The 25,213-nt window shown below is 57.4% G+C and overlaps 1 protein-coding gene across 1 annotated transcript in view; it reads left to right on the forward strand.

The window, feature by feature from the left end:
- The first annotated feature begins 679 nt into the window (after nt 1-679).
- CCDC12 (coiled-coil domain containing 12) overlaps nt 680-25,213 on the forward strand; it is a 35,424-nt gene continuing 10,890 nt past the window's right edge. The window contains exons 1-2 of the mRNA XM_066991339.1: nt 680-864; nt 22,887-22,957. Of these exons, the coding sequence (XP_066847440.1) occupies nt 715-864; nt 22,887-22,957 (221 nt within the window). The 5' untranslated portion in view covers nt 680-714. The remainder of the gene's footprint in view (nt 865-22,886; nt 22,958-25,213) is intronic.

Here is a 25,213-nt window from a genome sequence, read left to right on the forward strand (position 1 = left end):
TGGGGGGGGGGTGGGAGGAAAAAAGGGGAAAGGGGGGTGCTGGGGTCGGGGATAGTTTTGGGGGGGGGGGGCACGGCGCTGCCCCGGCACGGCTCGGCACGGCTCGGCTCGGCTGCCAGCTCCGCCCCGCCGCCGGGCCCTCCCCCAGGTGCGTGCTTTGAGGAGGGGGGGGGGGGACACCTCCCCGTCCCGTCCCCCTCCCCCCCGTGGTGCAGGTGTTCCCCCCCCCCCCCTCCCAAAAAAAATTTTGGGGGGGCAGCTGTTTGTACACCCCCCCCCCCCCCCCTCCCCTCCCGTACCCTCACACACCCGAATGGGCTGCCGGGGGTGTGTGGGGTGCGGAGGGGGGGGTTGTGGGGGGGGAGGGAAAAAAGGGTGAGGTGTGACATAAAGGGGGTACCCCCCCCCAAAAAAAAAAAAAGAAAAATAATGGGGTGAAAAACCTTTATTTAGCCCCCCCCATCGAGCTGCGCCCCCCCCTCCCCGAGATACCCCCCCTTCCCTCTTCCCACGGGGAGGAGCACTCCTAGCGATTCTTTATTACTGCTTTTTAATGTATTAGCTTACAACGAAGTTTTAATTTTTATGTTTTTGGGGGTGACCCCCCCCAAAAAGCGACCCCCACCCCCCAAAAAAAAAGCCCCCATCGACGCGCTCGGCGCTCGGCTCGCCGCGGCTGCGGGGGGGGGGAGGCGGCGGCGCGGGGAGCACAAAATGGCGGCGCCCAGCGGCGGGGCCGGGGAGGAGGCGATGGCGGCGGCGGCCGCCGCGGTGGAGGAGCCGGAGCCGGTGCTGGGGCGGCTGGAGGAGGAGGCGAGGAGGCGGCAGGAGAGGCTGCGGGCTCTGAGGCAGCGTGCGCTGCAGGTATGGGGGCTGCGGGGATGGGTTGCGGGGGGGTGCGGCAGCATGGAGGGATCCGGAGGGGAGGGGTCCCTAAAACCCCTTCAGCGCCCCCAAAATCCCCTCGGCGTCCCCAAAACCACCCCAAAACCCCCTCGTGATCTCCTGTCCTCAGCCCAGGCTGCCCCCAGCCCCATCCAGCCTGGCCCTGGGCACCCACAGGGATGGGGCACCCCCGGCTCCTGGGGGCAGCCCGCGCTCAAAATGAGCGATTTTCCCCTAATGTCCAACCCAAATTCAGCCTCTTTCGGGTTAAAACCGCTACTCCTTGTTGTATTGCTGTGCTTCCTGGTAAGTGTGTCGGGGGGATGTGGGTGTGAAGGTTCAGGAGGTGTTGAGGGGCTGGGGGGGGGGGTTGGGGGTGCAGGGTTGGACCTGTAGGTATAGGAGGGGTTGGGGAGTGTGGGTTTGGGGCTCTGGGGCCTGTGGGTGTAGGAATCGGGTTCTTCCCTTGGAAGGGATCTTCAAGCATCATCTCCTCCAGCCGCAAGGCCTTTCTGGATTTTTTTTTCCTTATAAATAAGATCTATTTTCGTTTAGATTAAAGCCATCGCCCCTTGTCCTGGCGCTACGCCCCCGACAAAGCCCTCCTGCGGCCCCGTTTAGGAACTGGGAGGTTGTTATAGGGCCTCCCTGGAGCCTTCTCTTCTCCAGGCTGAAAAGATGTTATGGAGGGCGTTGTCCGAGCATCTCTTGACCAGAGGCAGGCGTGGGGCCTGCTCCAGTGCTTCATCACCCTCACGGGAGAGAAATTTCCATTTATACCTCGTTCAAGAAGCGTTTGGACAACGCTCTCGGACATGGGGTCTGGTTTTGGGGTGGTTCCGTGTGGAGCCAGGAGCTGGACTCGGTGATCCTGGTGGGTCCCTTCCAACTTGGGATATTTTGTGTGTGGGATGTGTGTTTTGGGGGGGGTACGGAGAGGTGTGGGGCCCTGAGAAGGGTCTAAATGGGGATCTGGGGTTAGGGGGAGCTTGGGGGCATGAGGGTAGGGAGCTGGTGGTGGGGGGGGTCTGAGGAGGACTGGGGGGGGTCTGGGACCACCAGGTTGGTGGTGCTGAGCAGTGAGGGGGTTCAGGTTATGGGGGGTTCAGGTTATGGGGTGTTGAGGGCTGGGCACGGAGGATGGCTGGTATTTGGGGTGGAAAAAGCGTGGTGTTTGGCGCAGGGCTTTGGCTAGGGGTGTAGGTGAGAGTGGTGGGGTGAAGGGTGGTGGCGGGACGGGGCTGTGCGGGCTGGGGAAGCGGATTTTAGGGCTGTAAGGTGAGGAGGGTGGCGATGGGGTGGGTTTGGGGCAGGAGAGGGCAAGTGGAGATTATGGAGGACAGGGGTGAGGAGAACGGGGCTGTGGAGTGAAGGGCGTTGGTAAAAAGGGTGCAAGGGAAGGGAGGGGTGCAAGCGCTGGAGGAGGGAGCTGGGATTTGGGGATCAGTGCGGGTAAGTGAGGAGTACTAGGGTTTTATGAGGGGCTGCGTGGGGAAATGAGGTGCTCCGGAGGGAAGTCCCTCGTCCCCGGCCACGGGGATGGGAGGAGCAGAACTGGAGAAGCAGGCACAAGGTTTCTTTTGGGGACCTGCCCCCTGTGTGACCAGCCCTCTCGCCCAGCCCCAGTACTGGGTTTTGGTCCCGTGTGCTGGCTCCCTGCTGGCTCCAGGTGCCCGTGGCTGGTCGGGGACTTGCCCCCAGGCTTCCAATTGCTTTTTCACCCTGCTTTTGTCATCCTCTCTGCTTGTCATTGCTGAACAGCCACCTCGCGACGTTCCCGTTACCTCCCCGCTGCGCTGTTCCCGTCGCGTGTGGAAATCCAGGCCACAAGCTGGGTTTGGTAGCCGGGGTGAAAACAGAGGTTCGTCCCGGCTTAATTAGCAACGTGTTCTGCTTCTCCGGTGCTCCCTGCTAGTAGGGGCCTGAAGCTGCCCTTTCGTAGGGGTGTCGCGAGCTGATTGCCTTTAGTAGGAGCCCGTGGTGTCGCCTCACGCAGCACCTGAGGCCAGGTGGGTCTGCAGGTCAGGGTTTCCACGTCCTGGACCCCGTGCTTGCTGCCGGTCCCCTGGGTTTGCAGAGATGACGTCCCTGTGAGATGCAGGGACTGGCCTTGGGGGCGATCCTGCGGTTGGTTTGTAAGGAATTCACCGGAGAAGTTTTGTCGTGGGTCAAATCCTCACCTGGAAAAGCACGGTTCTTCCGGCTAGCCATCCCTGTCGCCTTGCAAATGCTGAGCTCAGAGTATTGAAATAATTTTTTTTTCCCCCCCTATTGGAGCTGAAAGAAGAATGCGGCGAGTGTGAGAACGTGGCAGTTAGTGCCTCCCGAGGAAGGCCGCCACGTCCCAGCGTGTCTCGGCAAGTCCCGGCCTTGCTTAATTCTCCCCTCTCGGGCTCCTGAGGCGGTGCGAGCTGTTCCCCTCCTGCCACGTCAGCCTCAAGTTGTAGATCGAGGTCGGTACGGTCCAGTAACGTGGGAAGGTGTCTTGCTCCTCTGCTGAGACCTTCCTGGGGCTCATACGCCTCCGCCAGGAGCCGTGACCGTGGTGGGCGCTTCGTGCTGTGTTCCTCGCCTTGAAACGCCCGTCGTTATCAGCGCTGAGCTTTCAGGGAGGGGAAAAAGCTTTCAGCTTTTCTTGCTGAGAAGAAAAGCTGATGGGAAAAAAAGGCTCTTGCCTTTCTTTCAGCCAGCTTGGAGGGAGCGAGGCTTCCTGAGAACCCGTGTTCTAGTAAACTTGCCCAGCTCAGGCCGCTCAAGCATCTGCGTAATATAAACGTTGTTAGCTCTTGATTTGGTCTTTTTTGGTGTATTTCTCGTGACCGTAAACTAAACTAAACGGTGACTCCCTGTTGTCTTTGAGACGGGGGTCAGCTGGCAGCCACCTGGGGAAGGGCTGAGAGCCTTCGAGGCCGTTTCAGAAGAGTCCAAAACGTTGGTCCCTGGCGCCTCAAAGAGGAAAGAGCCCTTCAAAGCTCAGTTCCTCAGACGGGGATAATCCCTTGAGATCTGACATAGCGGGTGGTTACGGAGGGCGCAGCACGCGGTGCGTTGTTCTTACCCACTGTACTTGGAGATTTTGCCGGTACCAGCATGCTGCTGTGCCCTCGAAGGTAACACCAGGTCTTTACCAGGCTTCTGGCTCCCGAACCTCTTGTGAAATCCCCTGTTGGTCAGCCTGGGGCCGCCCAGCGCTCTGCACTGGTGGGTGTTCAGCTCGTGCGCGGTGATTCCTTCCCCGGGGCTGCCTGGAGCAGCACGGAGAGGAAGGGCGAAGCGGCAGCGCCGGGGCAGGGAGCAGCTCTGTTGGCACCCAGCTTGCCGCGGGCGCGAGCCATTTCCTTGTGGCGAGGAGCGGGGACTTCCTGGGTCAGACCAAGGCGAGCCTCGTGTTAGGCTGCTTGTCCTGCTGAGCTTATCCAAGCCCTCTAAATCCGCTCTTACCCCTGGCTTTGGCAGCACACAAAGTTCCCCCATTGAACGAAGAACGAGCTCCTTTGGTTTCAAGTCCTTTAAGTGAAAGCTGCCTGGGCTGTTTGCTCTTAGAGATCTAGAGAGAAACATTAAGTGATTGTTTGGTCCGTGTTTATTATCGTATGGCACTCTCGGTCTCTCTTCCAGGCTCAAGCTGGGGTCTGTGAAGTCTGTCTCTGTGTGTATATATATTATATATATATATATAGATATATATCTGTAACTTCCTTGCCCATCTTTTCTGCTCAACACTGAGCTGACGTTTCCAGAGGGCTCCCTTTGGCCACCCCGAGCCCTTTCCCGAGCAGCACTACTCATCAGGAGCCCGCTCCCCGCCTTTGTGTAGCCAGAACTACTTCTTTCCCCGCGTGCCCTGCTTTTTTTTTTTATCAGGCTCTGAATTTCACCTGTTGCCTTATTGCTCGGTGACGCGTGGCTGTAAAACCCTCCCGCGGGACTCGGGTCGCCGCTGGATTTCCTTGTGAGTCATCTGCGAGCTCCTGCGAGCCCTGCTGTGGAACCAGTCGAGCCTTTCCCCAGCCTTTGGGCGTGCTTGTGCCACCCCCAAACCCTGGCAGAGGGCGTGGGGAAAGGGGAGGAGGGGGGGAGCTGCCCTCCTGCGCACTGCCTGGTCTCGCAGGAGGGGAGGCGCAGCTCCCTGCCGTGGGCACGCAGCGAGGGCACCGACACTCGGGGTCAGGCAAGGAACCTCCTCCGGGTCAGGCTCCCCTGCCAGCTGCACCCTGTGCTCGGTTTTGGCATGAAGGCGTTGGGCGTCTCGTTCCTAATTAACGAGGAAACGAGTTGAGCTCATGCCCAAACGTTTAAAAAGCTCGATGCAGGAGCCGGTGCGCTCTGCCGTGCTTGCCCGCCCTGCTGGGCTGCCTCTTGCTGATCGCCGGCCGATGGTTTTTTGCTCAATACAAGTTGTGATTGTTTGAGTTCGGGGCATAACCTACACTCGAGGCGCGTCAGTCGACGTTTGCTTGCACAAATGTGCTTAAAATAGTACACGAGGCGATGCTGGCGTCCTGGGCTAAACACGTGGCCTTGGCGTCGGTAGGGTTTGCAATGCCAAGGTAATGTGAAGGGTCGGGTACGGTATCAGCGAGGCCATTTCCCTCCTAAACTTAAATTGTCTTTCAGCAGCGAGTAATCAGAGTGTGGCTCGGACTTGGTGGCATATTGAATATTGCTTCCTGTTCTGGCAAAAAAAAAAAAAATACACCCAAAAAACAGCGCAGTTGGAATTGTCCCACTGTAATCTGTAGTTCGCAAGCTTCCCTTTTCTTCTTTTTCAAGCCGGAGCAAAACGTCTTGCAGCCGCTGCTCCCCAGCGCTGAGGTTCCTGCAGCTCCTGGCCCCGCACCGAGGCACCTCCTGCAAGCCTGTCCCTTCTCTCGGCGCAGCACGTGGTTAGTTGTAGCTGTTCCTGTGGCACCAGGGCCTCTTTTTTTGATGCTTTTGGGTGCTGGGATTCTTCCCTGGGTGCCGGGGCGTTAGCCAGACCAGTTTTACTCCCCTGGAGTGATCGGTGCTGGCTCAGCCAGCTCGGGCAGCAGAACCTCTTTCTGTTGCATTGCCGCCGCTTCTGCGCGAGCCCTGCTGATTGAAAGATCCCGGTTTTACACCCAAACAAATCTGAAACTGAGCTGGGGGAATAAAAAAAAAACGACAGCAGCCTCTTATCTGGGAGCCTTCGGAGAGCCCGTGGGAGTAGCTGTGGAGGTAAACTTTGTTGCCGCGCTGGGAGGAGGAAGCGCGCGGGGAAGTCGTGCAGCGTGTAACAGGGCCGGGCTCATTTTCTACCAGCCTGGGACGTTTGGAAGCCTCTCTGAGGCTGGCCGTTTGTATAACCCACGCTCGGATAGCCCACGCTTAGCTCGTGTTTTGGCTGCCACCTTCGATTAACGGGAAAACCCCACCAAGCTCCTGCAGGGAGCCGCGTGAAAGGTCGCGTGCCGACGCAGGGCTGCTCGTGTTGGAGGATTTGCGTTTCGGAGGGAGGGAGCAGCCATCGGTGCCAGCTCCTGGGTGCTGCCCCGGGGGGAAACGGGGACGTTTCCCAGCTCTGTTTCCGTGCAGAGCATTGCACCCGTGACCAGGGCAGGCCTCTCCTGGAGCAAGGCTCTTCTGGGTCGGGGGCTGACCGACCGGATGCCTCCCGTGCTTCATAGGGCTTTTATTTCTTTTTATTTCTTAAATGAAACAGGCAGAGCTGTGCAAGTGAGCTGGTTCCTAGCGCTCCGCTTGCCGAAGGCTCCTTGTGCTGATACAGACGATGCTGAGGCTTTATCCTGGCAGCATCGTGTGCTAAAACCTGACAACCTGCTCCCTTCCTGTCTTTTTTTTTTCTTCCCTAACGGCTGCAAATCAGATTAAAGCCTTCGGATTGTGTTTCTCGGGGAGACTTTTTATCTTGGTATCTTTTGCTCACTGTAAGCTTTAACAGGGACACAAAATACAGTCACAAGCTTTGGCTAGCTGCTCCTTACTATCACCTAACGACACATTTTGAAGAGCCGGGTTCCCTGGATCCGTTTGAAGCCCCTGGCAGCGCGCAGCTTGGCTGGAGGCGACTCCGTTTTTGCGTACACCGAGGTCCTGTGCGTGCTCGCTGGAGTGGTTTGGCCAGGTGAGGGATACGCAAAACCACGAGCGTTTTCAGGCCGGGGACCTTACGGTTTCATGAACACTTTGCAATTTTCCTGTTTTTTTAAAAAAAAAAAAGAGCCCAGTGGCACGGGGCTTGCACTGGGAAGCAGAAAGCCCTTGCGCTGCGAAGTCCCCGTGCTACAGCTTGTGCTGAAGCTGTCGGGGAGCTCTGGCTCCTTAGTGGAGGGGTGAACCCAGCGGTGCTTGGCGTAGAAAGCGCGTCCTTGCCCTAGATAAGAAGCTGCCAGATCGCTGTGCCGAGGGGTGCCAGCCTCTCTGCAGGGCTCAGGATTGTCGCAAGTCCTCCCGGTAAGTCTCGAGGAGCCGTATTTCCACAACCGCAGCCTTCTGCCGAGTGAGTTGATAATTAACTGCAGCTACTCCTGGCTGGGAGGTGCTTGCCTACAGGTTGCCCTTGGAACAAGCTTTCTGATGCGTCCCGTCTGCCCGTTTTGGAGTTAGGCGGGCGCTTTGCTCAGGTTCAGCGAAGCTGACGTTGCTTCAAACCCCATAAAAAAAAAAATCCCCACGTAACGTCAGCTCCTCCAGCCGCCGTGCCCTGGGACTTGGTGGGGAGCACTGTGCACCTCGGAGCTTGCCTTAAAAATACTGGGGGCTTTGTGGAAAGCGAAGCCCGTTCGGGGATCCGCCTGTTGGGTGGAAAACCGCTCGGTTTTAAAAATAAAGGGGGGGGATGCAGAAGGTCTCAGGCCTCCTTTTGGTATAGATTACCCAGTGTGGTGTCTTAAAGGCTTTTCCTTAGGGAGGAATTTCTGTTGTAGTTAAAAAAAATCTGTGTGTGCGTGTATGTATATATATTTAGAAAAGGATTTGATAGGTCTTTTGTCTGGGTAGCACCGGCGAAGCAAAGTAGTAGTGACATAAAGAAGCGCGTACGTTATCTTCTTGCGAGGAGCTAAGTGCTTTTCCCACAGCTCCTTATTTTTAGCAATAGATAGCGGAGTAGCGGAGAGGAATTCTCGTCTCAGCTCTTGCCTGTAACCTGCCCTCGCCCCTCTGATTCGGCTCCGAAATAATTCGGGTGCGTGGCTGCTGCTGAAGTGAGGGGGAGCGCTCGCTGGCTGCTGGTGGCAGCTGAAGTATTGAGAGTTTTCCTCGGCCTTTCCCTGCCAGTTTTTAGGGTTTTTTTTTTCCCCCTCTTCCTTAGCACGAAACCTCTGCGATACAGCAAACCCCCCCTTCGGAGCCCCACGCTTATCTTTTGAGTGGGGGGTTAACCTTCAAGGGGAGACAGAGTTTGAGGTCTGATTTCCCTGATGCTCCTTTAACCTTGACTTTCTTTCGCATCGCCGTGGTAATGGGCAGAGGGTTTTTACGCAATATTTCTCTTTTCATCTCTACCCGTTTTAAAAAAAAATAAATTAACCTCTCCTTTTCAACACGGACCAGGCAGCGCTTGGAGCCCAGGCTCCTTTAATCTGCCGCCCGGCGGTCCCAGCTGTGCCGCCCGGCCCGGCTTTTGCTGCAGCTTTTGAATGGGCTCCATGGAAATAACGCCGGACGGACGCTGAGCCTCTTTTCATCCCCAGCTGGTGGCGAGCTCGCAGCGGCTCCGAGGGGTAATGCGGGCGCGGGAGGAGCTCGGCGGTGGCCTGAAATGGGGCTGGGGAAGACCAGGTGCGAGCCCTCTTTGGGGGAAACCTCGTTTAGCCTTTAAGTCAATAAACTCATCCCTAAAACGCCTTTTTCCGTAGGTTACAGAAACTGCCTCTTTATTTTTTTGACGCAGGAGCCCTGTTTTCCCAAGGATACGGGGCCGGCACGGCCGTGCCTCTCCTCCCTGGTTTCCCTGACGGGTTTAAGGCCAGGGCAGCAGAGGGTGGGCGCGCTGCGTGTCGAGTGCCCTGCAAACCTCACAAAAAAAAGGAGGTTTTGTATGGAAGGAGACTTTATTTCGTATTTTTACACCACCCTGCTGAAACATTTTGGTGCAGGCTCAACTGCTACCGCCTCGTTGTGAAGTCGAAGTCTGAAAAATGTTTTGGGTAGAGCTCCTGCTTTATGAAAACCCCAGAGAAAGTACCCACGAGCCAAGTCGGTAGCAAAGCAGGCCTGCTTGCTTCTGCTGGTCGCAAACCCACCGCAGCTCCTGCAGGAATTTCACTTGGCGCCTCTCCTTGAATGCACATTACTGGGAAGGCCGCTTCGGCGTGGTCCTGAGCCTGTGAGCTTCGTCAGCTGCGGTTAAGCTCAAGAGGGTGTTTGCTGAAGAGGAACCGTGTGGTTAAAGGTCAGTTGGGAGCTCCTCTTCCCGTCTGAGTGCTTGATTCCCTTTCAGGTTCTGTTTTTGGTGCTTTCGGAAGCTTTTCTTGCCTTTGACGACTCGCGGTATCGCTCGATGTCTGTTTTCCTGCTTCCCTTAGTGCCAGCAGTACAACAAATGCAAATCCATCCCGCTAGTCAGACGCCTCGCGTGAAGTCTGGGTGCTCCGAGGGTAGCGTGTTTTCAGCTGGAAGGCAGAGATTTGAAAGCCAAATGCCAGCGGGGGAAGCAGGAGATCTCTCAGACGCTCCTTAGGCTGCGGTCGTGGTTCAGAAACGGGGATCCGAAGGTGGTCCGAGCAGCAAACACCTTCCCCGATGGGTTTAGGACGGAGCTTTTTTTTGCCAAACTAAGGAAACCTTCTGTAAATACCCATTTTTACCCGTTCCTTGCAGCTGATGCAGGTGGCTCTCCGCTGCCTGAGCCCGTGCAGCACATACGACGAGACCTGCAGCTCTTCCCTTCCTCTCCTTCTGGTATTGTTCTGGCCTCTCCTGGGACGCGGATGGCTTTGTGCCCAGCCCTCCCCTGCGTGGTGGCCTCGGGTTATTCCCACTGCTCTGTGCGGATCGAGGCACCGAGGTAAACAGGGGACAGAGTCTGCGGGGCCCCGGAGAGCGCGGTCGGCTCTGGCCTTACGGCCGGGGCTGTGCTGCGGAGATCCAGACTGCTTGGGACTTTTCTGGGGGGGAATTTAGTGCGAAGGCACAAAAAAGAAAAGGCAGAAAGCGGCTGCCTTGTTCCGGGTTCCCTGTCAGAAGAGATCAGCTTGAGGAGAGGGCTCCAAAAGCGGTTGGTGGTGGTGTGGCCGGGCACAAAAATAATGTGAGAGAATAATAATAAATAGACCAAATAACGAGACCCAGTAACGGGCTCCACTGTGAGCTGATTCTCAGCAGAAGACCTGGCTGCCCCTCTCCTTTTAGAGCAGCACCCGTGGTGTGGTGGCACGAGAGAGGATGCTGCTCCTCATCCAAAAGCGTCCGTCAACAGAGAGCATCGCGGGGCTGACCTGAGCAGGAACGGTGCCTTTCTCCCACCCAGCCCTGGTTAAACCCAGCGAGCGGACCAGCCACGGAGCTGCTTTTCCTTCTCTCTTGCCCCAAAAGCCTCAAACCCAGCTTGGGAGGCAAGCGAGCAGGAGCCTTGGTGGCAAGGCCGCGGGTGGCGGGGCAGGCAGCCTCTCTGCCCGCTTTTCCCCTCGCATCCCTGCGCCGCCACCGAAGCTCTTGTGGCTGCGTCACGCATGGCATCGGAAGCACTGCCTTGGCTAAAACCCAGCCTTTTGTCTCCCTTTAACGTCGCTTTCGGTTCGTGGCTGGAGTTCCCCGCGCCCGCCGGGGCTCTCGAGAGAGGCAGAGGAAGGCGGCGGGGCCGCTCCTTTCCTCCTCTCGGCACCTGAGGCCATTCCTGCCCTTCCCACTCCTTTTCCTCCCAGTTTTTTTTCCCCAGCCTGGGGTCCCTCATCGGCTGGTGCCTGTCCCCACACCTCATCTCGGTGCACATTTTTTTTCTGCTTGGGTTTTGCTGTGGGGCCAGGCGAGCCTGATGGCCCCGCCGCGGGGCGGCTGAGAAAATAGTTGCTGTGGAAACGGAGCGGAGTAAAGTTATTACAGCCAGGATAAAACGCAAAAACGCACACTGAAGGCTCCAAAGGCTTCATTTCTGTCCGGGCTTTATTAGGGAAGCAATAAGCTGTCGCTGCGGTGCTTGGAGGGCTGGAGATGGAGGCCTGCAGACGCCACGGTTGCGCTTCCACCGCAGTGTGCGAGCGCAGGAGGCGGTCGGGCATCCAACCCTGGGACGTGTTCCTTGGCTCTGCTGTCCCCAGGGATGATTTAGGAGCTTCTGTGAAATGCCACCCCGCTGGCATGGGGGCGAGCAGGTCTGCCGCAGCCATGTCAGTGGGATCGGGAAGGGCTGGGGAATTTAGGTGGGGTCTGGGGGGTTTTGGGGTGCTCGGCTGGGCAGGCTCCGGGCTGCTGTCCCCGCGGGGCAGCCAAACCCCAAGAGCAAAAATCGCCCAGCGCTCGTTTCGTTAATCCTGCAGCCCGATGGGTGTCCTGCAGTCAGCTTGGGTGCCTATTATGTGAAGTTTTCAGTTTGGAAATAACACTCTATACTTTTTGTGAGCGCACAGAGCTGGGAGATAAGGTCCTGAGGTCCGGGAGAGCTTTGCGCTCCAGGAGGGGCCGCGTGTCACCGCTCCGAGCCGTGCTGCGCGCCCCACAAGCGGGAGGTGGGGAGCACAGGCGGAGCTCGGGGCTGGATCCCGGTGTGTCTGCGGCCCCCTGCTCTCGCCCCACGAAACGAGGGGACGCTCCCCGGGGTGGGAAGGGGGCTCCCCTCCTTTCCCTTAAGGATGCGCGGGGCCGTTGGTTACGGGCGAGACCAAACCTCGCCTCTGCTTATTCCCAACTCCTTGCCGCGGCCTCTGGAAGCAGAGGCAGGAACAGCTCCCTCCTCCAAGCTCTGTCCGATGGCTTTTATGCGAGGGGACGCGCAAATGCAATTCCTCTGCCTCTGCTGGGGTTCCCCAGAAGCTTCTCCACGGGCGGGGAGCAAGTGGCGCTGCTCCCCCCTGCGCCCAGCAGGGCTTCAGGCGATGGGAGCCGGGTTAAAACCGCGGGGAAAAGGAAACGTTTTTTTTTTTTTTGGGTCTGCTCCGGTTCCCAGAGCTGATGCGAGGGGAGCAGCAGGAGGCCGTGGACGGCAGGAGCTCCGTTAGAGCCCCGGCTTCGTGCAGGGCGTAGCTTGACAGCCCCTTACGCCCCTCCGAGCTGACGTGTGGCCGCGTCCTGCCCGTGCTGGCGCGCGCTTGACCCTGGTGCGAACTGGTTCAGGAAGCTCACCGCCTTGGTTTGCTTTTTTTTTTTTTCCTCCTTCCCCCCCTTTTTTGTTTGGTTTCTTTGGCTCAGCTTCTGTGCGAGGGCGAGCCCTTGAAGTGGTTTCCCACGGGGCGAGGCGAGCGCCGGCGGGGACGGACGGGTGACGGGGACAGGGCGGTGGCACGCGGGCGGTGGCACCGCCAGGCTGCGGGGAGGATTCCTCCTCTACCTGCAACCGGCGCAGGTGGAAGAGGAATCTTTTCGGCCTTCCTGTGTGATTTCGGGCCGTTTGGGGCTGCGAGAGGGATGTGGAGATGAGGCTTGTGTGCCCCCAGCAGTCCTCGAGCTCCTTTCCTGCAGGGGCAGCACCACGAGCCCTCGGACTGAGGCTTTCCTGCAGCGCTTCCCACTGCCGTGCTGGGACATCCAGCCTTCTCCAGGCTGTTTCCAGTGAGCCAAGTACCCGAGGGTTTTGCCGGAGAGCCCTTAATGCTCTCCCCTTACCTTTTTTCCCCTCTTTTTTTTTTTTTATTTCACTTTGGATGCTTGCACTGAATCTCCACGCTATTTCCTCGGGGCTGCGTTCGCTGCCGCCCGCGCTGTTGGTGTGCTGCTGCTGCGCGGGAGGCGCTCCAGCATCCCACGTGGGGCCTGCGTGGAAAACTAAACCTTCAGAGAGGTTCTCAGGCTCTCTAGAAATAAATAAATAAATAAATTAGAGGCACAGCGATGTAGGAGACCGCTCACTCCGTGCATTTTTGGGGAGCCACGGAAAAGGAAGGGCTTGGGAGGCTTTGTGCCGGAGTTTCTGCAGGGAGTTATTTGGCTTTTCAGTGAAATATTTTGTTTTCGGCTGGGTTTTGCGCGTGGCTGGAAGTGCCCTTTGGCCGTGACCTTGCGTGAATCAGAAGGGAGCTGCGGGTGTTAAAGCCTCGCCTCCTGGCGATGCCCGATTACATCGGTGCTGGGCTGTAAAGACCAGGCTCACCCCTCCTGGGAAGTGGCTGAGCTGTGTGACGAGGCTGTGTTCGCTTCCCCTCGCAGCATCCCTCTGGGGCACTTTTGAACCACCCCAATTTCACGGATGGGGAGTTAAAAATCTCATCGAAACAACGTAAAAACCCCGAAACGAGCGGCTGTGCGTTGCCGAGCCGTCCTCGAGCTACACCGGCGTAAGGTTGCAGCTCGGTAATGGCATCCTCTCCTTTTAAATTCACTTAAATTCCCTCGTAGCCTCCAAGCAGAGAATTTATAACGCTAACGAAGACGTCTCGGTGATCTCCAGCTCCCCCCAGCACCTTTCTGCCGGCAAGAACCGAGGCCGATGCGAAGCCGAGGGGAGCCCGGGGTGGGTACGGGGCCCGTGCCCCTGCACGGCTGGCTGGCGGCGCTCCGCAACCAGCGGGCTCTCCTTTAATTTATGGAGGGGAAAAAGAAGAAGGAAAAAACAGCCTCCAGGAAGCAGGTTAATCATCAGCTCCAAAAATGCAGAGTTAGGTTTGTCTCGCGCCCAAGCGGCACCGCTTAATTAGCGCGTGCGGGGCTGTGATTTCGTTGTGAAACTCTGGTGCTTTAGCTAACTTTAAAAAAATATATGTGTATATATATAAATATAGGGCCAGGGGGATTCATGCACAGACCTCCTTCCTTCCGCAGACGTTTCACCTTTCGGCAGGGTCCTGGTGTGTAAACACAGACCTGGTTGTACTCTTTTTTTTTCCTGTTTTTTTTTCCTTCTTTGGAGAAATGAAACTGGTCACGTGTAGCGTTCGGTTTTGTTTCTGCTTTTGTCCAACAACAACAGAGGTGGCATTAAGGCACTGAATCCGAGCCAGCCTGCTTTCCTCTGCCCTCCCGCCCTGGAGAACACCGGTTTTATTCCCCCAGATAACCAAAATGTTGTCCCGGGCAGCTAGGGCAGGGCTGGCTTCTCAGCTTAAACAGAACTAGCAGCTGCTTTTTGATTTTCTATTTTTTTTTCCCCCTCTCTCCTCTGTAGTAGGAAGGAGTCGCGTGACGTAGTAAAGAAGGTGTGACGGGGATTAACGCAGGCACGAGGTTTCTCTGACAGGCGCAATTAATTCTGGAGGTAACAAAATATTTCGGGAGGGATTCGGCGGATTCCTGGGCGTCAGGTGCTGTAAATTGACGGCTTTTGTTGGAGCAGGTGGGAGCGCTGCGAGCGCCTTAACCCATCGGGTTCAGGCGCGGGGGGTTTGTTGGTGGCAGAACAAACCGTAGCGGGCTTCTCTTCTGGTTTCGGGAGGGACGGCCGCGTCTTCTCAAACACCTTAGTGCTTTCTCTGTGTGAGCACAGCCTACGAAGCCCGTAAAAGCTTCTGCTCCTGTTGCCAGCACCCGTGTAGGTGGGCATCGGGCTGCAGAGCTTTGCTCTCTGTCTCCAGATGCGTGAGTCCTGAGCGTGCCATGGACGGAGGATGGACAGAGGACGGACGGAGGACGGACGGATTCCCCGCAGGCTCGGTGCTGAGCAGCCCCTCTGGGTGCTTCAGGCAGCGGCTCTGGTTCGGGGGGGCTTCTCTGGGGGCTCCTCTTCGTGCTCAGACGCCAGCCAAGCACCGCGTTGCCTCTCGGTGTCGATCGTTCGATGCTGCTGCCGCTCGGCAGCTCCGTCCCCGTTTTGAGCAGCGCGCGGTGGCTCTCCGGGCCGCGGCATCGCGGCGAGGGTGAGTGCACGAGGAGGAAGGTTTCAGGCTGACGTTTGGGCTTAAGAGAGAGGGTTCTGGGGACTGGGAGAGCTTCTTGTTGGCATCAGCGTGAGGGCAGCGCCAGCGCCCCTGATAACGGCTGAACGCAGGCAAGAGCTGCCTGGCCATCCGTGGGGAAGCGGCGGTGGTGTTGGAGCAGCGTCTTGCGCTGGTGCGCGCTGCAGCCACCCGGATTGGCGCCGCGGAAGATATCAGGGTGAGGATGGAGGATGAAACGTGGCCTGAAAGTCGGGAAGAGCCCGGAGAAGAACGGCCGGGATGTATCGGACGTGGGTGATGCCTGGCAGGCTGTGTGAGACCACCCGGGCTCTCGTTCTGGCCTGGGTTTTGCCTTGACGTGGGGAGGACTGGTGATCTTTCGCCTGGGTTGGGAGGGAAGAGTTTATTCGTGGCTTTTCCTGCCCTTTGTTGCCCGGAGAAGGGCTCCAGCTTTGAAACGTAGGGTTCCTCCTGCTCAAACTCTCTGCATCCAGCCTCAACTCGTGAGCTTTCACCGTGCTTGCTTCGCGGAAAGGTTTGTGGTTCTGGTCTCGGGGGAGCAGCCGTGCCGCTGCTCTCACCGGGGGCGGCAGCTCGCAGCCAGAAGCCTTCCGCAGCCTTCGCCGCGGCGTTCGAAATGTGAACGGGCAGCAGCTGCGAACGTGCAGCTCCCGAAATCACGGTGACGGGCGCGTTTAAGACGGCAAACCGTAGCCGCTTCGGCGGTGGTGTGGGTTATTGGACGGGGAGAAGTACCTGCGAGTGTTTGCTGTGTAAACAGCGTAATTATATCATAATAATCATAAAAAAAAAAAAGAATTAAAAGCGCCTTTCATTTTGGAAATAGATTATTCTGGGAGGCCCTGGCACAAAGCGAGGTGTTTGATTGTTTTCAGAGGAGGTTTTGTTCCTTGTGTGCGTTTCTTACGTGAAGCCGCCCTGCTCGGGCTCTCCTTTAACCATTTCCATAGTAACCGGCGGGGACTGAACCGGGATTACGGCTTCAATAAGGAAAAAGCTGCAGGGACGTAGCTCAGGCTCTTATAAATCCCGTATTTATATGATTACCGCAAGGACTTCTATGAGCAAATGGCTTCTGAACAGCTCCCGATAAATATCGGTGGATCTCGGGCCCTACCCTGACGGCGTTTTTGTGCTCGGAGCTTTTGGCTGCAAAATCTATGATTGGGTCCTTTAGGGGCTACTTAGGGAATTAAAGCTGGCGTCGTTTTTTAAAACGTGCTTTATCGTTAACATAAACCTTTGGCCACCCGGTGAGGTGCGAAGGCATTTTGTGCCTTTCAGCTTCTTCCCCTTCGTGGCTCCGCTGGTGTGAAACGTCCCGAGGGAGCCGCAGGCGGGGCGGCACAACGCGACGGCGCCTTGCGGGGCTTCGAGGACACCCGGGCTGAAATCCGGGCGAAGCGAGAAGTAGCAGCGCGTGCTGGGCTCCTGCCGAGACACCGCAGCTCCGTCCTCGCCCCACGGTGCGTACGTTCAGCACAGAGGCTGGGGGGATCGAGGAGAGCGGCCACGTCACCGCCGAAGACGACGGATGCTCCTTACCTGGGTGAAGTCTGGTTGCGTCGCGCAGAAAATGGTGCTGTGGGACCTGGGAGCCTCCCAGCGGGAGGAGAAGCGAGGACGTGACGCTGTACGTGCTGCTCTTGCTGTCTTTTAACACTGGCTCCTGCAGCTGGGCAGGGTGCAGAAAGCAGGGAGAGCAGCTCCGGGGATGGAGCCGGCTTTGTTCCAGCTCTGACCTCTTTTAACTCCTCGAAAAGCAGACGGTTATTTGCCGGAGAAGCGCTTGGCTGGTAACGCGACCATCCTCTGAGCCTTGAAAGAAAGATAAGGAGATCTTCATATTCTGGTCGCTCCCCGAGGAAAGCGAGCTGCTGTTAGTTCCCGGGAAGAGGAGAAGCCGTCGGGTCATTTTGTTGACTTTTAGGGGGTTGCCAGGGGATCGCCAGCTGTGGCCGGACTGCATTTAACGTGGGCGCCCTGGGCCGGCTGAGCAGCCTGGGGGATTTGGAAGAGCAGCTGTGCTGGAGCTGGGGAGGGATGGAAATGCAGCGGGACGGGCAAAATGGGAGATCCGGGCAAATATCAAAGCGTCGCGATTTGGTTACGGGGACTTTGGCAAGGCCCAGCGCTGAGTAGAGGGGGAAGCAATTCTTCAGACAGATTTTTAAGACAGTGGGGAGAAGGAAATAAACACAAGCTCGACTCCGTGAAGGGTTCTTTGGGAAGGAGTTAAGTGCCACGCTTGTGCCACGTGGGAACGACGAGCTACTTCCCAGGCCGGCGGTGATGAGAGGATGTCGGGTATCTAGCAAAAAAAACCACTTAAAATCAGCGGTCGGGGGGTAATTTGCACCTAGGAATCCTAAAATAATCAGCCGAAGAGGTGGTTAGCCTGCTGCGTTTTGATTTAGGTCTTTTTTTTTTTCCGAGCACCGGATAAATTCTGGAGGGCTGGAAGCGGGGCTGATAAAACGCCGCCGTTTGAAACTCCAGGCAAGAGGAGTGAGCTGGATGAAGCCGGTTTGCCTGCTGCCGTGGTCAGCAGAAGGATGAAAAGGGCGATTTGCAAGTCCTTTAAGGAAGAGGAAGAAGAAGGGAGCGTCACTTCTGTCGTGTAAATGCGATTTAGCGAAGCCGATGAGAAGTTGCAGCTCTGCGGTGGGCAGCCAGGAGCTTCGGGGCTGCCGGCGAGGAGCTGTCCCCAGCAGGAGCGTCGCTTTTTGGGGCCCGTGGTGCTGTGCACACGGTGTTTCCACTGCTCCTCTGGAAATATGCCTGCGTTTTCTGCTTTACGACGGATGACTCAAAGGTCTGAAGGCTGGCGGGGCCTGAGCAGCGACGGAGCCAGCCCTGCTGAGCAAAACGAGCCCGCAGTGCATGCTCCGTGCGCCTGCCTGGGGATGGTGCGGGGCTTTTCCGTAAAATAGGTTCATCTCCTGGAAACCGAAGGCGTAAAGGAGGCTGGCTCTTGGTTTTTTGGGCGAGGAGCGGCGTCCCCTCCGTGCTGCCCTGCTCCGTCTCTCACCCAGCGCAGGCGTTTTAAGACAGCTTTAAGGGTGGGTGGCGATGGGGAGATAGCTGGGAGGATTGAGAAGCGCTTTGGATCGCCGTGCCCCAGTATTCTCACCCCTCGCAGGCGTCGGGCTCTGGCGTCCCACAGTTTTGAGCCAGGCTGCTGGCGAAAGGAGTGGCTCCCGCACCTCGTGTCTCCAGGAGGAGCTGCGGGTCGCTGGGCGAGGCTCCCCAGACGAGAGGTGTTTCACAAACCCAGCTAAGTGATTTTACGCCTCCCTTTTGGCCCTGAACCTTTTGAAGGCGATGCAAACCGAGTCGCTTCCCTTGTTATTACGGTGGAAGGAACCAGCGGGCTGCGCAGGCTCCTACCAGGAAGGAAAAGCGCCGAAGCCCGGGGGGATTTTTCGCATTCCTCGGCACCTCGCCTGGATCGCCCAGCGCCGGGGCCGGCTCCTTGTGCACCGAGGGCTGCGACCTGGCTCCTGCAGCCCCCCCTGGCTGGGCAGGAGGGTTTGTTCTGCTGGAACAAGAACGAGTCTGGCCTTTTGTGATTCCAAACGCGGAGCTCGGGAGACGAGATGATAGAAATGCTGTCTGCGAGCTCGCTGTTCCGCAGTTATCAAGGCTTACCTCCCGCTTCGCGGTACGTCCTCGCTGGAGTCCAGGGGGTGGGCAGAATACAAAACTGGCGCCTTCCCCGGCGGGCTCCGAGCCTGGGGTGTCGCAGAGGGAGCTCAACAAAATCCCTGTGCTGGCGAGCAGAAAGCTGGAGCTGCTGCCTGCCAGGGCATGGGTTCATCTCCCTGCAGCCCCTGCTTTGCTGCCCTCCGGTACGTGTGGGCACCTTCCAGGCTGGTTTTTACTGAGCTGGCCTCACTGCTGAACTGCCAAATGTGTTTTTTCCTTCTGCCTCGTGCCGCCAAGGAGGAGAGCGAACCGTGCTGACCGAGCGTGGCCTGTGTCTGAGGTTTTTCGGGAGTCAGCCTCGCGGGCATCGTGCTCGGCTGGGAGCGCGGGCTGTCACCTCGTGGCTCGCTACCGGCCTCGTGGGGAGGCAGCTGAAGCCCTTCTTTGAACACCCTGATGCAAATCTTGGATTTCCGCCCCAAACGGGCGGCGGGTTGGGCTCGTCTAACCTCAGACCTCTTAGTGAAGAGCGGGAGGCAGCTGAGCGAAAATTTTCCTGCTGGTAGCTGTGAGCCAAGGGTTGCCGTTGAGCTGTCTCCTCGCTGTTTAACTTGCAGCCTACGAGTCAGCAAGCTTTTTAACGCCGGCGGTTTATCTTTGGACTGTCTCCTCGCAGAGACTGAAGGATGGGAGTGACTCTGTGTTTGCAGGCGGTTGGCAAAAAGCCTCGCAGAGCGTGGCCGCCTCTCCAGCCTCACGAATCGCTGCTGATAGCGAGCAGCTCGCCACGGGGCGCCTAGAGAAAGAGGAATCGCTCAAGCGAGGCTGGAAGGGCAGAGGGGTTATTTTCGGCTCCCTTTGTGGTGTCGAGGTTTTAGGTGGGGGAAAGTGAAGTTGAACCGAAAAGTGGTGAGAGTCCGATCGCTGCTGCGCACCTGTGGGACCACGAGCAAGCAAAGGGAAACATCCAGACGCTCGCGGGACGAGCTGGTAATCGTCTGGGGGAGGTAATTTGGGGAGGAGCGCTTCCTGCCCTGAGCTGAAGAAACGAAAGTTGTGACACAGCTGGCAAACAAGTATTTGAAGAGGACGACAGATCGTAAAAGGAAAAACTCAGAGCCCAGTGGAGAACCCCTAAGACGCTGCTGCTGCTGTGTCGAGCGATGGGGTAAATCCAGCGAGGGCAGAGAAGAAAAGAGAGACGGGGCAGCGGGGAGACGTGGAGCTGTAAGATAAGATGTGTGTTCGAGAGCCTGTGCCCGTATCAATAAATGATCACGTAACGAGACCCGACTCAGCCCTTGTCCCAGCCACCATCCTCCCCCCAAGCCCCCTGCTTGTGGGGGCATCACCTCCGAGCAGCCGGCTGCCTGCGGGAGGAGGGAGATATTTTAAAGCATGCATCGCCTCTCTCTGCGAGGACTGTTGGTCACCTGCTCGTGGAATACCCGGGGGCTGTTATTTCCCCCTCCTCTCGCCCCTCTGAGGCTCTCTGAGTCCCCCCCCCGCCACGCTCAGGCGAGGTGCCGCGAGCAAGGAGGCTTCGCAACATATCCCCGGTAATTCGTGCCGCTGGTGGCTGCGGTTCCTCTGCAGTCGGGGCCGTGCCTGCCGGCTCTGCTCGCGGCCATTTCAGCTCTGTCCCCGTTCACACCCCGGGGATTTCAGGCAGGTATTCCCTTAAGAACGTGCCAGAATTATTTCGGGCTCAGCTGGAGCGCCTTAGTTTTAAATATCAATGCGGGGGGTCCCCAAGGGAGCGTGGGGCTGCGCTTTCAGCTTGCTGTGCCCAAAGGTTTTTATTTTCGCTAGCCAAAGGTGCGGGCATGGCGGAGCAATGGGATCCACCTCTGTGTTCCTGCAGGAGGAAGGATCATGTCCCAGGTGAATCAGATCATGCTGTGGTGAGCTCTGACCCGGTCCTTTCTTTCCCATGCCCTGCTGCCTTTGTGCCGTCAGCCTCTGAGGCTACGGATGCTTTAATTGCATCTTTGCAGCTCTCTTCCGCGCCCAGCTCTGCAAGCTCCAGCCTCCTGCAGGGGCTTTTTGGGGTGAGGAAGGATGGAGAGCAGAGGAAGGAACTTCTGCAAGGCCTGGCGGGGGGCTGCTGGCCGTGCGCAGTGCTCCGTGCCTGCCTTGTGTGTGGAAACAAGGAGTGCTGTGAATTGGCTGCGGGCTCGGACCCCGAGTTACACACACACAGAGACACATTTAGGAACTCGTGGCAGCTCCCTGCACGCAGCGTCGGGTGAAAGCCGCTGTTACCTCGCAGCTTTGCCTCTTCTCTGCGTGAATTCGTGTGCTCGAAGGCATCACGAGAAGCCCTGGTGGCAGGCTGCAGGTAGCCCCTGCGACTTTCTGTGGGGCTTTGGGCACCGCGCGAACGAAACCAAAATCCAGCTGGCGGCCCGTTCCCCAAATGGCGAGCCGGCAGGGATTTCTCTTGCTTGGGGTCAGGCCTGACTCGAGGCGTTCATTTCAGACCTCGTTTGCGTTCTGCTTTCGCGCTGATCGGCCCGGCGGAGCCTGATGAGCGGCGGGCGACGGCAGGGAGCCTCGTTTAGAGGGCACGCCGCAAATGGCTCCGCGCGGTTGGAGATGCGCCGTTGCCTCGAACCTCGCTGCCACCCTTACTATTCCACGCTCCCTTCTGCTGCATCTCCTCCTTGCCGGCTCAGGATTTCCCCAGGGACGCTCGTGCCTGCTCCCGTGTCTCCGCGGGGCAGCGCATCCCTTTGGCACAGACCGCCAAGGCGCCACGGGGGAGCTGCAGCGGAGGAAAAGAGCTCGGCTAAAAGCACGGTGGGGCTTGTCGCAGCTGCGTTCGCCGGTGGCGTGCTTGGCTTTTCTAGGAACACCAGCTGGAAAATATTCGGGTGGTGGCGGGGAATGAGTTGCAGCAGGTACCAGGAACCGGGGGCTTTGGGCAGGCTGCAGAGGAGCGGTAGGATTTCGGTGCCAAATTATTTCGGCATACAGGGAAAAAAAGAAAGACGTGCAGTGCTGCAGGACACGCGAGCTTGTGCTGGGAAGCGCGGCTGCTGCTGGGGGATGTTCTCACCAAATCTCTCGTTAGTGTTTCAGAACATGCTCGAAGCCCTCCCGGGTAAGTTTCCAGCGAGAACGAGGGCAACGCAGGCTGCTAGCGCGTGTGCGAAGTGCGAGGAGATGAAAGGAATGAGAAAGTGAAAGAAGGTGCTTCCCCCAGCTCGCGGCAACGTCGGCTGAAGGCTGTCCAGATATTGCATGGCAGCAGAAAGCTGCAGCGGGCTGCTCGGGGGCTGCTCGTGCTTCCACCCGGCCCAGCTCTGTCCTGAACGAGAAACGTCCGGGCGGTGTCAGAAGGCTGCCGTGGGCTTCTGAAAAAAATAAAACCCATGTTCAGATGGGGTTAGAACTGAACTAAATACTGGTTTTTAGGAATAATTGCTTTCTTCTTTTTATAAAGAGCGCCGTTCTGCTTGCGCTTTGTTCGAGATCTGAACCTGAGCGCCTCCAGTCTGCGATGGGCCTGAACCAGAACTGAGCGGTTTGCACGCAATCTGGTTTTTAACCCGGGTAGCAGAATAGAGTTTCAAAGCTTATACGTTCAAGTTAAGCAAGCTGTTCGCTAGGGAAACGTTTCTGGTCCTTCCAGAGGACAGAAATAAGTCTAGCTGGTAATTAATTTTGGTATCCTCAAGTCTGCTGTCTGATGTCTGAGCTCTCAGTGAAGCTTTTAGCACCGCAGGTAACCGAGCAGAGACGTTTGTGGTCCGAAAGCGATGCTGGCCGTGTTCTGGCTCCAACCAGTCCTCGCCTGCGATTCTCCAAAGCCAGGCGTTCCCCTTTCGGGGTTGAGAAAAGGACGTGAGCGGACCGGGGCGATGGAAGGGCTCTTCTTGCAAACGGTTTCACTTTGTCTGAGCCATTCTCAGTGAAAAAGGCAGAGATGAGCGTGGGCACAGGAGCAGCTCTGCGTTTGTGGATCACAGCAGCCAGATCCTACAGGAGCTGTGTGTTTATTACCAGGTAGCCTGGGCGATTCCCCTCCTGCAGCCGGCCACGCTCAAGGAAGCGCAGCCTCAGCCTGCCATCTGCTAGGGTTTAGCTTCCCGTCCTGAGCGCGACAGGGGTGCTCAATCGTAAAAGCGACTGCTGCCAGGGAAACCCTTCCTTCCTTGCCTTTGCTGATCGCTGCCGTTGCCTCTGAGGGCACAACTGAATTTTTCCTTGCCAGTTCTTAGAGTACAAAGAGGAGAAAAAGGAAAGCCAGCTTAAATTTCCAGATGTCACAATTCAGCGGTGATTTCAAACCCCGGGGGGGGGGTCTCTGAGCTGGGCTGCCCTCGCCCTGCCTGGCTGCAAGGGTGCAAGGTCTGACGGAGCAACTTTTTGTCTTTTCAGAACAAGAACAGCGGCGAGCCCGAGAGCAAGCAGTTCAGAAGAGACGATGAAGAGGAGAGCATCAGGCACAAGTAATTATTTATTTATTCCGACTTCTCTCTCTCGTATGTACTGTTTCGGGCTCTGCCCTCGCATTTGCTAATTAGGATCATGGAACTGTTGGAAGGGACCCCAATGACCACCTAATTCCACCCCCTGCTATGGGCAGGGACACCTCCCACTACACCAGATCGCTCCGAGCCCCATCCTTTGGCTTCCAACACACAACCTGGGTTTGGTTTTGGTGTGAATTTAACCTCCTGCTCTAAAGGATGCGAGATGGGGGAACGCCGAGGAAAGCCCTCCGGCCGACTTGCCGCGTTCCTGGGGGCAGCAATGGGAAAGGCGATGCCCTCGGAGGCACCCGGAGTGCAGGTCGGTTCCATGTCTATCGCTACATCCCCGTCACTCACACGTGCATGGTTTAAGAGCGCAGGTTTTTCCGTGCCCCAGGGCTTTGCAGCTCACACGTGGCTGTTTAACCGTGGCCCGCTGCTGTTCTCATCACCGGAAAATGTGAGCACAAAGCCAGCCGAGGCAGGGTGCCGCTCCTGGCAGGGCCAGCTGACTCTGCAGTGGGTTTCCTGCCGCTAAAAACACTGCCAGGTCTCCTTTGGAGCCGACGGGGGGGGGTGAAGTTGGGTTTGAACTTTCGGGACGTGATCTCTCCTCGTTGCCATGCTGCAGGAGGCGAGCGTCAGGGCTGCTGCCGCAGGCAGGCGCGCGGGTCCCGCTGAGAAAGCGGAGCAAGGTCCCCGCTGCCATGCCTGCCTCTGCTGGGGAATAACCCCTGGCAGAGGCTGCGAGCCTTCTCGAGAAGTGCCAGCGTCGGTTTTGGGCTGGGAGCAGTTCTCGAGAACGATCTCAGAGGCTGAACTTCATCCGGAGGCGCCGCTGGTGGGTTTCGTGCCGGAAGAGTCACGGGATCTGGGCTGACGCTGACACAGGAGTTAAAGATCTCGGAAACGATGATGAATAATGAATAAACAGCTCTCGCTTTCCAGCCCTGCCACCTGATCCGCGGCGTGGCCAGGTGATGCGGTGCGCTGCGGCCCTCGGACGGGGAGCATCACATCACGCCTGTGCTCCCCGCCACGCAGTGAGCTGGCACCATCCGTCGGGCTAGCAGCGATGCATCCCTACACCGAGCTTGAATTCTGAAATAATCCCTGAAATAATCATTTTTTTTCTCTTTTGACTGACTTTTAGGCCAGGGATTGCTTCTTTTTAACCACTGCTGAGCTGCCTGAGCCCCGTCATCATCAGAGGTGACATGGTTTCATACCAAACCTTCAGCATCACCCCTGTTGATCCGGGAGGTCCCTTTTCCAACGAGTCCATGTCAGGGAGCTCTCCTCGTGCAGCAGGTTCAGCAAATCCTTCCTCTGCCTGCAGTGATGCCCTTGAAACCTCACCGAGGTTATGGACAGAGGGAGGTTGTTGAGTAGGAACCCCTTTCTGCAGTCAACCTTGTGCTGATTCACGAAACTGCCCGTGGGCGCAGGCCATCTCCTGAAATTCGTGGGAGTGATGCCTCCGGGGAGGGAGGCAGCTTTTGGGGCGAAAAGTTTCCTTTCCAGCTCGATTTTCCCCGCAGGAGTCTGTAGCTCTTTGTCTGCCTCTCCAGCTACTGTGTGTTTTGTCAGGATCCAAACGTAACTTTGCAAGGCAAATTAGAGCGAGATCTGCTCTGCAGGAAATGTTTGAATCACAAATTTGGCCGAGACGGCTCGTAGCTTTACGACTCAACTCCAGCCCATCCAGGGATTTCGCTGCTTTCTGCTTTACTCGTCGAACGCCTGTTTTTTTTTCTGCTGCTGAAATTGGATGGGCGCTTTGAATGCGATCTAGGATGCCAGCAAGCCGCTGGCTCGATTTCATCTCAGATTTTCGTTTCCCTGTAGCGTAGCCCAACTTTCTCAACCCTTCGAAAAGGGGAACTGCCCTGCGCTAATGCCTCGCCGGCTGGTGCTAAAAGGTGAGCTGAGATGATCTGCCGGTGGTCCCACGTGCGGGGAAACGAGGGGTCCTGGTAGCTGAAGCGTGCCCTCGCTGCTCCCTCGCCCCGAAACAAGAGCCTCGGTAGCTGGGCTGCTTTCTCAAGCTGAAAACCACCAAAAACACAACCGAGGGAGGTGAAACCCAGCGGCTCGGTAAATAATCTTGCGGCCAACGTGCAGCGTTTGGGTGCACCATTCAATTGGCGAAGCTGGCTTGGGGGACGCCCTGAAAGCCAGTCGTGCCCTGCTGGAAGGCAGGAACAGCCTCGTCTGTTGTCTGTCCTCCGT

Source organism: Anser cygnoides, chromosome 2, assembly GCF_040182565.1.
Source record: "Anser cygnoides isolate HZ-2024a breed goose chromosome 2, Taihu_goose_T2T_genome, whole genome shotgun sequence".
NCBI lineage: Eukaryota > Metazoa > Chordata > Aves > Anseriformes > Anatidae > Anser > Anser cygnoides.